The sequence below is a fragment of the Pristiophorus japonicus genome, chromosome 1 (genome assembly GCF_044704955.1).
Source record: "Pristiophorus japonicus isolate sPriJap1 chromosome 1, sPriJap1.hap1, whole genome shotgun sequence".
NCBI lineage: Eukaryota > Metazoa > Chordata > Chondrichthyes > Pristiophoridae > Pristiophorus > Pristiophorus japonicus.
The window spans coordinates 201,125,170-201,139,426 of record NC_091977.1 but is presented as its reverse complement, the minus strand read 5'-3'; the positions used below and the strand labels follow the sequence as shown (position 1 = coordinate 201,139,426).

Here is a 14,257-nt window from a genome sequence, read left to right as displayed (position 1 = left end):
CCCCTTTTCCTAATTTTCACCATTCAGATAATATTCTGTCTTCCTGTTTTTGCCACCAAAGTGGATATCCTCACATTTATCCACATTATACTGCATCTGCCATGCATTTGCCCACTCACCTAACCTGTCCAAGTCACCCTGCAGCCTCTTAACATCCTCCTCACAGCTCACACCGCCACACAGCTTAGTGTCATCTGCAAACTTGGAGATATTACATTCAATTCCTTCATCTAAATCATTGATGTATATTGTAAATAGCTTCTCAGTTAGTTGCTTAAGAAAATAGTAGATATATCAACTAGAAAAATGTATTCAAAAATCTCACAATCAATAGCCCTTACCGATAGTCCAGCATGGAGTGTGCACACATGTTTTTATGGGAGTACTATTAAATTGCTCCTTTATGAAGTTTTCACATTTCCCTGTTACCTTTGTCTATCTGGCCTGATAATTGCAGAAAAGTGGACTGATGCATAGTTTGCTTATAGACCATGAATGTCCCTTGTAGTCAGATGCTAATAGTACGAGGGAGTGAGGACGGCCCAAGTGTGACTTTTTTCATTTTCCGTCATGCTGCTGAAAGATCATAGAATGGTTACAGCACAGAAGGTGATTCGGCCCATCGAGCTCATGCCGGATGCTGCAGGTTACATAGGGTTACCTATATTCTACAGCACAGAAACAGGACATTTGACCCAACTGATCTACTGTGCTCCACACGAGCCTCCTCCCAGCTCTCCATTTAATTCTATCAGCATATCCTTCATTCCTCTTATGCTCATCTATCTTCCCTTTAAATGCATCTATGTTATTTGATTTAACTACCCCGTGAGATAGTGAGTTCCACATTCTTATCAATCTTTGGGTAAAGAAGTTTCTCCTGAATTCTATATAGGTTGACTATCTTATTCTATATTGGTGACTAACTTATATTTATGGTCCCTAGTTTTGGTCTCCCCAACAAGTGGAACCATCTTCTCCACATTTAACTTTTCAAACCCCTTCATAATTTTAAAGACCTCTATTAGGTCACGCATCAGCCTTCTCTTTTCTAAAAGATCCCCAGCCTGTTGAGCCTTTCCTGATAAGTATATCCTCTCAGTTCTAGTATCATCCTTTTAAATCTATTTTGCATCTTCTCCAGTACCTCTATATCCTTTTTAAAATATGGAGACTGATACGTCCTTACTACACAGTATAAACGCACGAGGCCCATGCTTGAGGTCAGTTTGTAACCTGTCCTTTATTTCATAGCACTCAAGTGATGAAAGTGGGTGGAGCGTCCCCTTTTATATCGGAAGGTCCAGGTTAGGAGCGTCTCCCACAAGTTCACCACCTAGTGGTCAGTGTTCTCACAGTGTACAACTTAGGTCAGATTATACATGGGTTACAATGCTGGTTGAATACATGACAGAGACCAGACGGTTCACAGTACTCTGTGTGGTCTAACCAAGGTTCAATACAAGTTTAACATAACTTCTCTATTTTTCAATTTTATCCCACTAGAAATGAACACCTGTGCTTAATTTGCTTTTCTTTTTTAATGGCCTTATTAACCTGCATCGGTACTTTGTAAATCTGCATCCTTAGATCCTGCGCTCCCTTACCCCATTTATACTCTAATTATCTAACCGGTATGTGGCCTCATTCTTCCTAACAAAATGCACCACCTCTCACTTAACTATATTGAAATTCATTTGCCAATTACATTCTCATTCAGCGAACTCCCTTGGCATCACTGGAGGTCAAGAACCATGCGAAGTGGGACTCTAACCTGCGTTTGTCCCTGATTCTGTGGCTCGGATCACAATTGAGAAGTTTAAATTGCGGTAACATACTTAAACCCCAAAAGTTGATGCAATATAGTATAAGATTCACTAAATCTTGGTAGTTCTTCCCAGTGCTCATATTATCATGATAAATATTTGTTCCCAAATGTTTTTGCAGAACTTTTGTACTAATTCCAGGCAATGTGGCAGCTATAACATTTTTGTGGTAAAATAAAGCTGCACTCAGTAAATACTAAGGAACATTTATTACAAAAATACACAAGTATTTACAATGAAACCCCAAAGTTTAGCTACATATTTTATAGGTCTACCTCAACATTCTTGATTTAAGTATCTTGAGTAGCTAGTGCTGGTTTATATTGACATGTTGCAGTGTTTACTTTCTGCAATACATTTGCAAAGTCCTAATAAATTAAGAATATGCATTGAAAGGAGGAGAAAAGCATAATCAGCTGAGAAGCACACACTATTGTCTCATACTTTGCAATTATAATTCATGAACACTTTCCCGCGTAAGCCAGTGAATTTGCAGCAGCTCGCTTCGAAATTGCAGAGATACAAAAGTAATGAAGTTTTGCATTTCGAGGAAGTGGGACAGCAAATACATTAAAGGCAAACATGCAGTAGATATACTGAGTTTATTAAAGTCAAATTAAATTCCGACAGACCTAGCTTATTTCCGTGGGGAAAAACCAATAAAACCAAACCAGAAAACTGAGCAACTTGCATAAACATTCGCTGGCAAAGCACACTTGGAAGTCGTTTTGAAAGCAACCCAAGTGTCAGGAAAACTCAGATATAATTGTAAACTAGAAATCTGCGTGCAGTGCTTTTTTTGGGGTCGACTGACAAAACTCTTACGCATACACTAGTTGTGGCTTTGCTGATGGAAAAAATTTGAGCCAAGCTGGGAAGTAAGGCATTTGGCTGGGCCTGGATTTGAGCAGGGCACCCAAATTGTAAGTGCAGCACCTGAGTGAGCGCGGTCTCAAATGGAAAGACACAAGAGCCACTATATGCTGCTGGCCTTCAATGCATCTCTAAAAGGGATACATTGAAGGCCATCAGCATAGTGGCTTCTTGAGCATTAGAATCTTTTACATCAGAGGCGAACTTCTAAGCTTGCACAATGTTTGTTTACATTGGGCCTCTGTGCATGAAGAATCAGCTGATGAATGGGGATTAAAAACAAATTAGGGGGAGGGTGTTCCCAGATAGGATGGTTAGAGGCATGGTGAGATATACCATATCATTTCAGAAAAGTGGGGAGAGAAGTTGTTGGAGTCACATTTCTGGGCAAGTTTGATTTATTTTTATAATCTGCTCTACAAGATGTTTAGGTGTATGTAGTAGGATGAGGGGGAACCCGTCATGACAGCTATATTTTGCTGTGTTTGAGAGAAAATTGAAATTGGGAGAAAAGTTTGGAGCAAATAATCCATTAAAAAGAAAAAAAAACAGGCAATTAAACATTTAACTGATGAGAGCAAAGAAGTGACTGATGCCCACAATGTAAACAAGTGACTCAACATACAGGAGACAAAATGGGGCAAAAATTCTGGCCTCCCGGGTCTGTACTGAGTGTGTACGGACCCGGGAAGGCATCGCAAAAGCCGGTTTTCAGTATACAATGCGCATGCGCTGAAAACTGGCTTTTCCGATCCGTCAAGCTGGAGCTTGACAGATCCTCTGTATCTCGGAAGCGAGGACATTTGCAAGGCCAAGATTGCGGGATTTACCCATATCTTGTCCGGCAAATGTCTTCAAAACTCTTGCGCTTGATAAAAGCAGGCGTATAGCCTACTTTTACAGGCGTAAGTTTTAAAACACATAAAAACATTAAATTATAAAAACACATTTTATTGTTAAAAAACTCTCCCCACTATTGTAAGTTTATTTTAAACCATAATTTTAAAAAACGGAAATTAAATACATAAATAACTAATTTAAATCAATACAAATGTGTGTATTTTTTCTATTTTTTAGTAGTAAGTTGGAGTTCCCATTATTCATAATAATGGGAACTCCAACTTACAGAGCTCCCATTATTATGAATGAAAGCATACTTTACTTGTACAAGGGTTGGTGCTGCTCCCTACATTTTTCCTACAGCTGTCCGCTGTAAAAATCATGTCCGTTGTGCCCCGTAGGGGACGAAATCCGCACTGTGACTCCGGGAAGAGCTCCTCAGCCACAGGGAGAAGACAATTGAGGAGGATTCTAGCGACGACTTTCCCAGTGGCTGATAACAGGGAGATTCCTCTGTAGTTGCCGCAGTCGAACTTGTCCCCTTTTTTAAAGGTGGTCATGATTACTGCATCTCTGAGATCTCCCGGCATGCCCTCCTCCTTCCAGATGAGAGAGATGGGGTAATGCATTCATGCCAACAGTGCCTCTCCGCCATACTTCAGTGCCTCAGCAGGGATTCCATCTGCTCCCGTTTGATACTGTCAACCGTGAGGGTCTATGGAGCGTCCTCCTCAGTTTCGGCTGCCCCCAAAAGTTCATCACCATCCTCCGCCTGCTCCACGACAATATGCAGGCCGTGATCCTTACCAACGGATCCATTACAGACCCAATCCACGCCTGGACCAGGGTCAAGCAGGGCTACGTCATTGCGCCAACCCTCTTCCCAATCTTCCTCGCTGCCATGCTCCACCTCACACTCAACAAGCTCCCCGCTGGAGTGGAACTAAACTACAGAACCGTGGGAACCTGTTCAACCTTCGCCGTCTCCAGGCCAGGTCCAAGACCACCCCAATCTCTGTCGTCAAACTACAGTACGCGGATGACGCCTGCGTCTGCGCACAGAGGCTGAACTCCAAGTCATAGTCAACATATTCACTGAGGCATATGAAAGCATGGGCCTTACACTAAACATTCGTAAGACAAAGGTCCTCCACCAACCTGTTCCCACTGCACAACACTGCCCCCCAGTCATCAAGATCCATGGCACGGCCCTGGACAATGTGGACCATTTCCCATACCTTTGGAGCCTCTTATCAACAAGAGCAGACATTGACGAGGAGATTCAACACCGCCTCCAGTGCGCCAGTGCAGCCTTCGGCCGTCTGAGCAAAAGAGTGTTCGAAGACCAGACCCTCAAATCTACCACCAAGCTCATGGTCTACAGAGCTGTAGTAATACCCGCCCTCCTGTATGGCTCAGAGACATGGACCATGTACAGTAGACACCTCAAGTCGTTGGAGAAATACCACCAACGATGTCTCTGCAAGATCCTGTAAATCCCCTGGGAGGACAGACGCACCAACGTTAGCGTCCTCAATCAGGCCAACATCCCCAGCATTGAAGCACTGACCACACTCGATCAGCTCCGCTGGGCAGGCCACATTGTTTGCATGCCTGATACGAGACTCCCAAAAGCAAGCGCTCTACTCGGAACTCCTTCTCGGCAAATGAACCAAAGGTGGGCAAAGGAAACATTTCAAGGATACCCTCAAAGCCTCCCTGATAAAGTGCAACATCCCCACCGACACCTGGGAGTCCCTGGCCAAAGACCATCCCGTGGAGGAAGTGCATCCGGGTGGGCGCTGAGCACCTCAAATCTCATCGCTGAGAGCATGCAGAAATCCAACACAGGCAGCAGAAAGAGCATGCGGCAAACCTGTCCCACCCACCCTTTGCCTCAATGACTGTCTGTCTGTCCCATCTGTGACAGCGACTGTGGTTTTTGTATTGGACTGTTCAGCCACATAAGGACTCATTTTTAGAGTGGAAGCAAGTCTTCCTCGATTCCGAGGGACTGCCTGTGATGGCTTTACCCAATTGGCTGCCCAGAGCGATAGGACTGCAGCTCCAGGCCTGCACACGTCCAGCCGTGCACGCGCTGTGATGCGCAGACAGTGAAGGCCTCAGGACCGGGAACTTGCGTGGGTGCAGCAGGTTCAGCGCATTTTTAAAAAAAATATAAAGTATATTACCCGATCGCTACACGGGAAGCAGCCGACCGGGATTTCTGGGCCAATGTATTATAAAGTGGTCAATCTTTCTGGGATTTGATGTGGTACAAAATTTAAAAAAATTAAATGGGCTCCACCAACAACCAATTCCCTATATGATTTGTGCCCATATACAGATAAATGATTATCTTTTAGTGTGCAGCTTCCTGCTTCAGGTACACAAAGTTCATTTTTTTGGGGACATACATACCAACAATAACTTCCAGAATTCCAAGCGAGAGAAGTGTGTGTGTGTGTGGGGGGGGGGGGGGGGGAGTTACAGCGAAGGGGCAGGCTGTATGTTTATTTTACCTTTCTCGCTGGGAGTTGGATCAAGCCACACCTCCCTCCTCAGCTACATTATTACTACTTTCCTCCACGGTGCCAGGAGTTGTTTTCAGGGTAGGGAGGGCCAGTTGGATTCCTGTGCAGTCACAGGCAGAAAGAGAAATAACAGGTGGAGTCACAATGGCCAGTACTTCAAATTTGGACCCTTTTTTCACTGGTGATGTTGAAGACAAATGCAGCCATGATGGCATGGACTGGATATGGCATGAAGCTGGACTGCAAAGCAATTTAATCTCAGTGGGGAGAGTTGCTGTTTAGTTGATGAGGTTAAAACAAGTGCTGCTGTTGGGCCATTAAACGGTCAGGTGATATGTTCATTAAACAGTCAGGTGATATGTTTATTATACAGCCATGCTTCTTTGGGTGTTATCTGGCCTCAGTGTGCTGTGGCGATTATCAAGCTGTGCATATTAGAATGCACAATATTATGGGCATAAGTTTCCACACGCGCCTAGAACGGCGCAGTCCCGACCTGGACACCCGTTTTTCGCGCCACAAAGTGCGCCTAAAAAAATCCTCCGTATTCTCCACCTCCCTGCAGGTCCTCTGGCCCTCGGCACGGCGCAGCAGGAGCTGTAGGGGGGCGGAGCCAGGTCCCTGCGCTGAAAACAGTGCCGGGACCTCTGCACATGTGCGCTACAGTGGGCACGCAAGTGCAGTAGCTCCAGGCGCCCAAAACTGTGTGGGAGGGGCCCGAAGCACGCAGCCCCTAGCCCTGGCCGAATGGCCTCACTGGGGCTTCATGAATAAGGCTCCTCCCACTGCCAGCTCCTGCTCTCCCCCCCGCCCCCCGACCAGACCCGACACCCGCTCTCCCCCGCCCCCGGATCGGACCCGACACCCATGCTTCTCCCCTCCCCCCCCTCCCCCCCCGGACCAGACCCGACTCCCGCCCCCGCCCCCCAACCCGACTCCTGCTCACCCCCAGACCGGTTCCGATCCAACCTGACCTCCCCCTCTCTCTCCCCCCCACTCTCTTCTCCTCCTCCCCCCCCCCCCCCCCCCCCCCCCCCCCGACCCAAACCGAACCGAACCTCCCCGACCCAACGCCACCTACCTGTAAATCTGGTGCTGGGGACGGGCCCTGCCCGAAGTCTCGGACTGGCCCGTTCAACCTTCGGTCCCGAAAGGCCTGCCTGAAGCACTTTCACACAGGTAGGAAGATGGTTTATTTAATCTTTTCTTTGTTTATAAATATTTATTCAGGTTGGATTTATTTGTATAATATTTGTATAAGTATAAATAAGGATTTATTGTAGAATTTAATGACTTCCCTTCCCCCCCACCTCGTTCTGGACGCCTAATTTGTAACCTGCGCCTGATTTTTTAATGTGTAGAACAGGTTTTTTCAGTTCTACAAAAATCTTCACTTGCTCCATTCTAAGTTAGTTTGGAGTACGTTTTCACTGTGGAAACTTTGAAATCAGGTGTCAGTGGCCGGACACGCCCCCTTTTGAAGAAAAAATTCTGTTCCAAAGTGGAACTGTTCTAACTGACTAGAACTGCAAAAAAAAAATGTGGAGAATTGTGATTTTTAAGATAGTCCGTTCTCCACCAATTGCTCCTAAAAATCAGGCACAAATCATGTGGAAACTTGGGCCCAAAATGTGGATAGTGGGATCAGCAGGATGATGATGAGCCAGTAAACAGTCAAATGGGACTGTTTCATCTGGTGGTAGCCCTTCCTCCCCAAAAATTACTTCACTGTTTATCCAGAAGATGACAGAATATGAATCAAAATTGATAAAGCAACCTGAACTGACTAAATATTATGCAATATATAACCTAAAAACCAGTTAAGATTAAACTGGCTATAACCATTAAAAGTCATCCTAGAGTAATGACTATGCAAATAGCATAGCAGCATTATAGGGAAGTTAGATAAACATGAGGGAGAAAAGAATAGAAGATTACGCTGATAGGGTTAGATGAAGAGGGGTGGAGCATTAACACTGGCATAAACCAGTTGATTTGCTGGTTTCTGTGCTGTACATTCTACATAACGTAACTAATCACCACCTTAATCAGAGGGAAATTAAAAGAAAAAGTGCTGTGTTATGTCTTCAGTTTTAAGAATGACATGCGCTTGTGTTTCAGAAGCTTTAAATATATATTTTACTGTTGGCCTTATACTGCTTCACAATCATACATCATTGCTCAATCTTAAGAAAAAACCTTCAGTTCAAATAGATTCCATGTTTTTATAGAACCGGCACAGGCAGACTGGCAAAGATCCAAATATTTTACATACAGGATCATTGTGCACAGCAATATGGGAAGGAAACAACTTCAAAGGATAACTATTTTAAATTGCTAGACCAGAACAAATTACAACCTGCTCTAGATTTCTTCTGAATACTTTTGTTTAAAAGTATGACATACACTTTGCTCAAGATTTATTTGCTTGGGTTGGCGAGATTACTGTCAATGGTAAGAAAATGTGTTTTTACAGCCATAGTTCTAATTAATAAACTGTGGCTCAGACACACAAGGAAAAGCTGGTAAATTTCAGTCGGATTAATAACATGTAACAGAGGGATAGATCTGACAAAGTAGTGTACTCCCAACCAAAGGAATTTAGTTTGAAATCTGACACTAACCGATATTCAAATTCATCAATCCTCACTGAGCAATTTGTGCTAGTTGTAACCACTTTATCAGCTTCTTCCCAAGCATCCCTTCAGTCTCAGCTGGATTGTCTGAAAGAGGAAATAAAACCTGGGCAGGAAGGCATGCTTCCCTTCACTGGTCAAGCACACTTCCGAAATAGAAATGCAAAGGTGTCTGATGGAGTCTGCATGAAGTGTCCACAGATTGGACTGAAATAATTTCTCAGCAAAGAACAGCAGTATCCACACAGCATTGGTTCAGAAGTCTCACTATATAATTAACCGGAATCTTTCTTCAACCATTGATCGGGATAGAATTCAGCCATTAAGAATTTCACAGCAAAGCATAACATGCATGAAATTCCTTTGCACCACTCCAGTCACCAGCATGCGTGTGTGCTCAAGTGATATTGGTAATAACCAGGACACGGAAACTGATTTCTTCCTTTTGCTCGCTCTTAATCTTGAAAGAAGATGGATCTAATGAAGGCGATTGCGATGTAAGGTTATGATTGCCTGTTTCACTCAAACTGAACTATTAGTTATTGCAATGATGGTTTGTTTTCTTGACGGGATGCCACATAGTCTTGCCTCAGAGCTGCATTCCCTAGATCTATCTGTCCTTCATTGCAATGGTGATGCAGGAGGGAGCTCTGCTTTCTCGTGCATATATATTTAAGCAGGAAGGAGGGCAGCTGCAAGGCTTGGGCCTGTGAAGGCACTAAGTGAGGGAAGGGAATTCAAGATGGAAACACAACGGGAGGAAGGATAAGAAGCAGAGAGGAGAAAATGACAACTCAATACTATTGCGTTTTATTTTTTCCAGCTACTTATACTCAGAGTTCAAACTGTAAGTCTGATCACCATGCCACGTTGAGGGCAGGGGACTGTATGCACCCTCAGGAGGATGAGAGAGTACCAAGAGAGTGTATTTCAACCATGGGATAGTAAAAAAAAATGGGAAAATACAACAGTGCGTGGTTGAATGACACAGTATATTGGAACATCAGTGTGCTGGCAGAGGTAGGACATGAGTCCTCGCTTCATCTGCATCACTGTGAGTACGACTGAAGAGAGGCCAAGGGCCTCCTACAGGCAGGGAAAAGTCAGAAAGACTGGTGTTCCCCAACGTGCTCCTGCATCTCCGAGTAGCTGGTTAAAAACCACTAAATGACCTGCCAACACTCACTTTATAAGCTTGCACATGAAGAATGGTCATTTGGTCAAGATATTGGAAGGCTGCCAATGATTGTGAAACTACAATTCACCACATTTAGAAAAGCAAAAGCAATGGGGGAGGTGGAGAGTTGGCAAGTAAAATCATTAAATGAGTTTTCCTATCTAAACAAAATGAATGCAGAAATAGAACAATACAAAAGGAAATTATCAATGAATGCACACAGCTGGAGAAAGTTCACAATGAGCTTTTATCATGTTCAGTCAAAGCCCTTTTAAACAAACAAAGCAGCAGGCACAATCTAAAAATAGAAGCTTTGGCAATGAACAGTTGCATCAACTACACTCACACATAAACCCCAGTGTGCCAACACATTCACTTGATGCACAGTACTGACCATGCCAGACCAGTGTAAAGAACAGAACAAACTGACAGAGGATGTGGGTGGGGGTCTTCCAACAAGTAAAGCAGTCAACAGAAATCTTCTACCTAAGAAATGTATTAAGGAATCACAGTTTATAAAGAGAGTTTCTGCAATAAACTAATTTGTATGTTTTTCAAATATTAGGATATCCAATTTAAAGGATAACTTAAAGGACACTACCCAATACTTCTGAAGGAAAATATGTATCTGTCTCTCTGGTCCTTATTCATAAGGGGTATCTTGCTCGAGTGGTGTTGGCATGTATAACCTGAATTTATACAATGCACCATTTATAAGAAAATGCCCCAAGGAGAAGGGACACTGAACCAGAAAAGAGGATATTAGGAGAGTGACTGGAAGCTGGGTCTTGTTTAAAAAAAAGTGCAGTGGCTAAATAGGGAGTTCCAAAGAGTAAGGCGGAGGTGACTTAATGCTCTACTGCCAATAGTAGGATAAAGTGGGAAGCACAAAAAGCCAAAGGAGCAAAGTGCTCAGACAGGGATATATATTCTGTTTAAAATGAAGAATATGGCTACGCTTTAGGTCCACAGGGAACACTTAGATGGGCAAACGTGTTTTGTTCCTTCTGGGAAAGATGTTAACTCGCAACAAAGTGAAAATTCCTTCCAATGAAATGGAAGCATCCACCCATGGGAAGTACATTGACAAAAGTCAGCTATCCATTGGATTTCTTCTAGAAACAATTTTGATTTTAAATAAAATCCACTAGATGTCGAGGCTTGGAGCTTACACAGGAAGATGAGACTTTTTTTTCCTGTCCCAAACATACTTTAGAATTCTGTGGCAGTCGAGGAAAACGATGCAAAGTGTGGAATATACTGCTGGTTCAGCAAAAAGGATAAGTAACAGGAAAAACAACATACATTAATGTAGCATTTGACAGACGAGAAACAGGAAGGAGTGCTATGCCTTTTTGCAGGAGTATCAGGAGCAGTGAGCTCAAAGCTTGATCAAGGACAAGTGCTTTAAGAAGACTTTTAAAAGTCGAGGGTAACAAAGAGGTGGAGAGGTTTGGGAAAGGATTCCAAAAGTCAGGTGTGAAACTGCTAATGATTCCGCCGACAAAAGTAGAGTGGGGACAGGGAAGGCAAGGGAAAAAGAAAAAAGACTTGCATTTATATAGCACCTTTCATGACCACCAAATGTCTCAAGGCACTTTCCAGTCAGAGGTACTTTTTGAAGTGCAGTCACTGTTGTAATGTAGGAACCACAACAGCCAATTTGCACACATCAAGCTCTCAGCATTATCTGATAATGACCAAATAATCTGTTTTTAGTGATGTTGATTGAGGGATAAATATTGGCCAAGATACCGGGAACAACTCCCCTGCTCATCTTCGAAATAGTGCCATGGGATCTTTTACGTCTACTGAATGGGGCAAACGGGGCCTCGGTTTAATGTCTCATCCGAAAGACAGCACCTCCGGCAGCACTCCCTCAGCACTGCACTGGTCAGCCCAGATTTTTGTGCTCAAGTCGAGTGGGACTTGAACCCACAACCTTCTGACTCAGAGGCGAGGGTTCTACCCACTGAGCCACAGCTGACACTTTACAAGCTGTGAAAGGGATACACAGGAGACTAGAGTCAGAAGATGTGGTGGGGATGTTAAACTGGAAGTTGCAAGGTGGAACAAGGCTATGGAGGAATTTGGAGACAAGGATTTAAATTCAATTGGACAGGGTATAGGGACCCAACGTAGGTCCCTATGGAGGGGGCAGTAGGTGAATGGGGCTCAATTCGGGACATAATGCAGACGGCATGGTTATGGACAATTTGGAATTTATGGAGGGAGGATGACCGCAAGGAAAGTATTGGAGAAGTCGTGTGTAGCGGTGTTGAAGGGTTCCACCAGCAGTGGGGATAAGCTAGAATTAGTCAAAAGCAGATTTATCAATACATAAAGCAAACTGCGTTTAATTAAAGTGGATGACATAGACAGATGAGATGTTTCATTAGTCAAACCAAATCGGTTCAAAAAGCTGCAACATGCCAGTTTGAAATATATCTCAAACCTGAAAAATACTTTAAAAAAATCAATTTACATTCTTAAAAAGGCATAAACCTTAACAGGACCTCTCACTCCAAACAAGGGAGTTTGGCAAACCTTTTCTCGGACAGTCCTTCTTTCGATTAAACAGGCACCACAGTTATCTGCATTTACTCCTAGAGCAAGCTGATTGCACCCAACGACCATTCACTGTGGATTTCTTCACCCAGATGGTGAACTGTATTGCTTCATTTGTAACTCTCTACTTCTGCTCTGCTCCCCCCTCTCCTCTTAGCATGGGTACAAATCCCATTATTTTCTCACTTGTTCCCTTGGCCCACTTAGGTGGGTGCTTGGGTACCCCAGGACTCCATCCGTGTCACTCAAGACAGGTCCCAGGAGGATAGCGATCCAAGAATGCTTCTGATATCCCTTTCCATCGCAGTACAGTTGAGAATTTTGCCCAAATAGTAATTTTCCCATGCAGTTACTTCCCCAGAGCTGCTATTACTTCTCTCTGAAAGAGGAACTGAATACTCCAAAACTGTACAAATAGTTCTACAGTATGGCTTACTGTGAGCCAACATATATCCAAAGTAGTATGAAGTACTATCTTTAGAGCAATAGAAATAAAAATATTTAAATGTACATATTTACTATTAATGACAAAATTATTTTGGTTACAGCACATTTAACTGAAGCTAGTACAATGGAATGAAGGACACCAAGCATTTACCGGTAATTAAATGTTTTGCTTGACTAAACTTCAGACCCAATATCTACTCTATCACAAAGGATGCCGACTTCTATCCCTGTAACATCACCTGCCTCTGCCCCTACCTTAGCTTACCTGCTGCTGAAATGCTCATCCATGCCTTTGTCAGCTCCAGACTCGATTGTTCCAATGCTCTCCTGGTTACCCTCCATTACCCTGTAAACTTTAGGTCATCCAAAATTCTGCTGTGTGTACCCTACCCACACCAAGTCCCGCTCGCCAGTATCCCTGTCCTCACTTACCGACATTGGGTTCCCACACCCTTGACTTAAAATCTTGTCTATGTCTTTAAAATCCCTTCATACTTCCCCATTTTTGTAATGTTCACAGCATTACAACCCCTCTCAAACACTCAGTTCCTCTAGCCTTTTGTGCATCACTTCACCACATAATCGGAAGGCGTGCCTTCAGCCACCTAGGCCTCATACACTGCAATTCCCTCCCTGAAGCTTCTCCACCTCCTTAAAACTCAACACTTTGACCAAGCTTTTGGTCACCCCTTCTAATACCTTTCTTTCACTCGGTCTCCATTTTTGTCTGATTATGCCTCTGACGCATTTTTCATTAAAGGCACTATATAATTGCATCAATGACCATATCTACACCATTCCAACTTCATTAAAAAATAAATCTAAGTACTTCCTTTTCAGTAACTTTTACAAACTCAAACTGTTAACACATACCGAATGAGTGTTTATAATTTCTTCAATGGAGATGTAAATAACCGGTTTGCTTAGTGTCACCATGTCAGAGTATTCATCAATATTAAACTTTTCTTCTGGTTCTGGCACATCACAGGCTGACTGGAAAAATTTCCTGCAAGGGATGGAAAAACAAGTAATTGGTGAGGAGCAAGAGCACCACATGGGAGTATTCATTAGGATTCAGTCACTACACAACTTTCTCATTTTGAATTATCTGTTGTTTTTAGATTAAATTGTTATGTAACCACTACTGCAATGTCAGGATTCCCATTTATCTTGGTTCAACACAGCTGTAGTACAGAACTCATATCAAGCCTTCTAAATATAACTTATCAAATAGCAAGCAACTAGCCAAGCTAATCACAGAGACATAGTTACTGTGAAAAGTGGATATAACAGACTTTTCCTAAAATCCTCTCACTAAAGATGACAGAAAACTCCTGTAGTTTAACGTCATCTCCT

General features: G+C 43.2%; 1 protein-coding gene across 1 annotated transcript in view; it reads right to left on the bottom strand.

Annotated features, from left to right (window-relative positions):
- Positions 1 to 14,257, bottom strand: part of iqgap2 (IQ motif containing GTPase activating protein 2) — a 405,429-nt gene that overhangs the window by 66,654 nt on the left and 324,518 nt on the right. Inside the window, exon 30 of the mRNA XM_070886141.1 lies at positions 13,775 to 13,907. Within this exon, the coding sequence (XP_070742242.1) occupies positions 13,775 to 13,907 (133 nt within the window). The remainder of the gene's footprint in view (positions 1 to 13,774; positions 13,908 to 14,257) is intronic.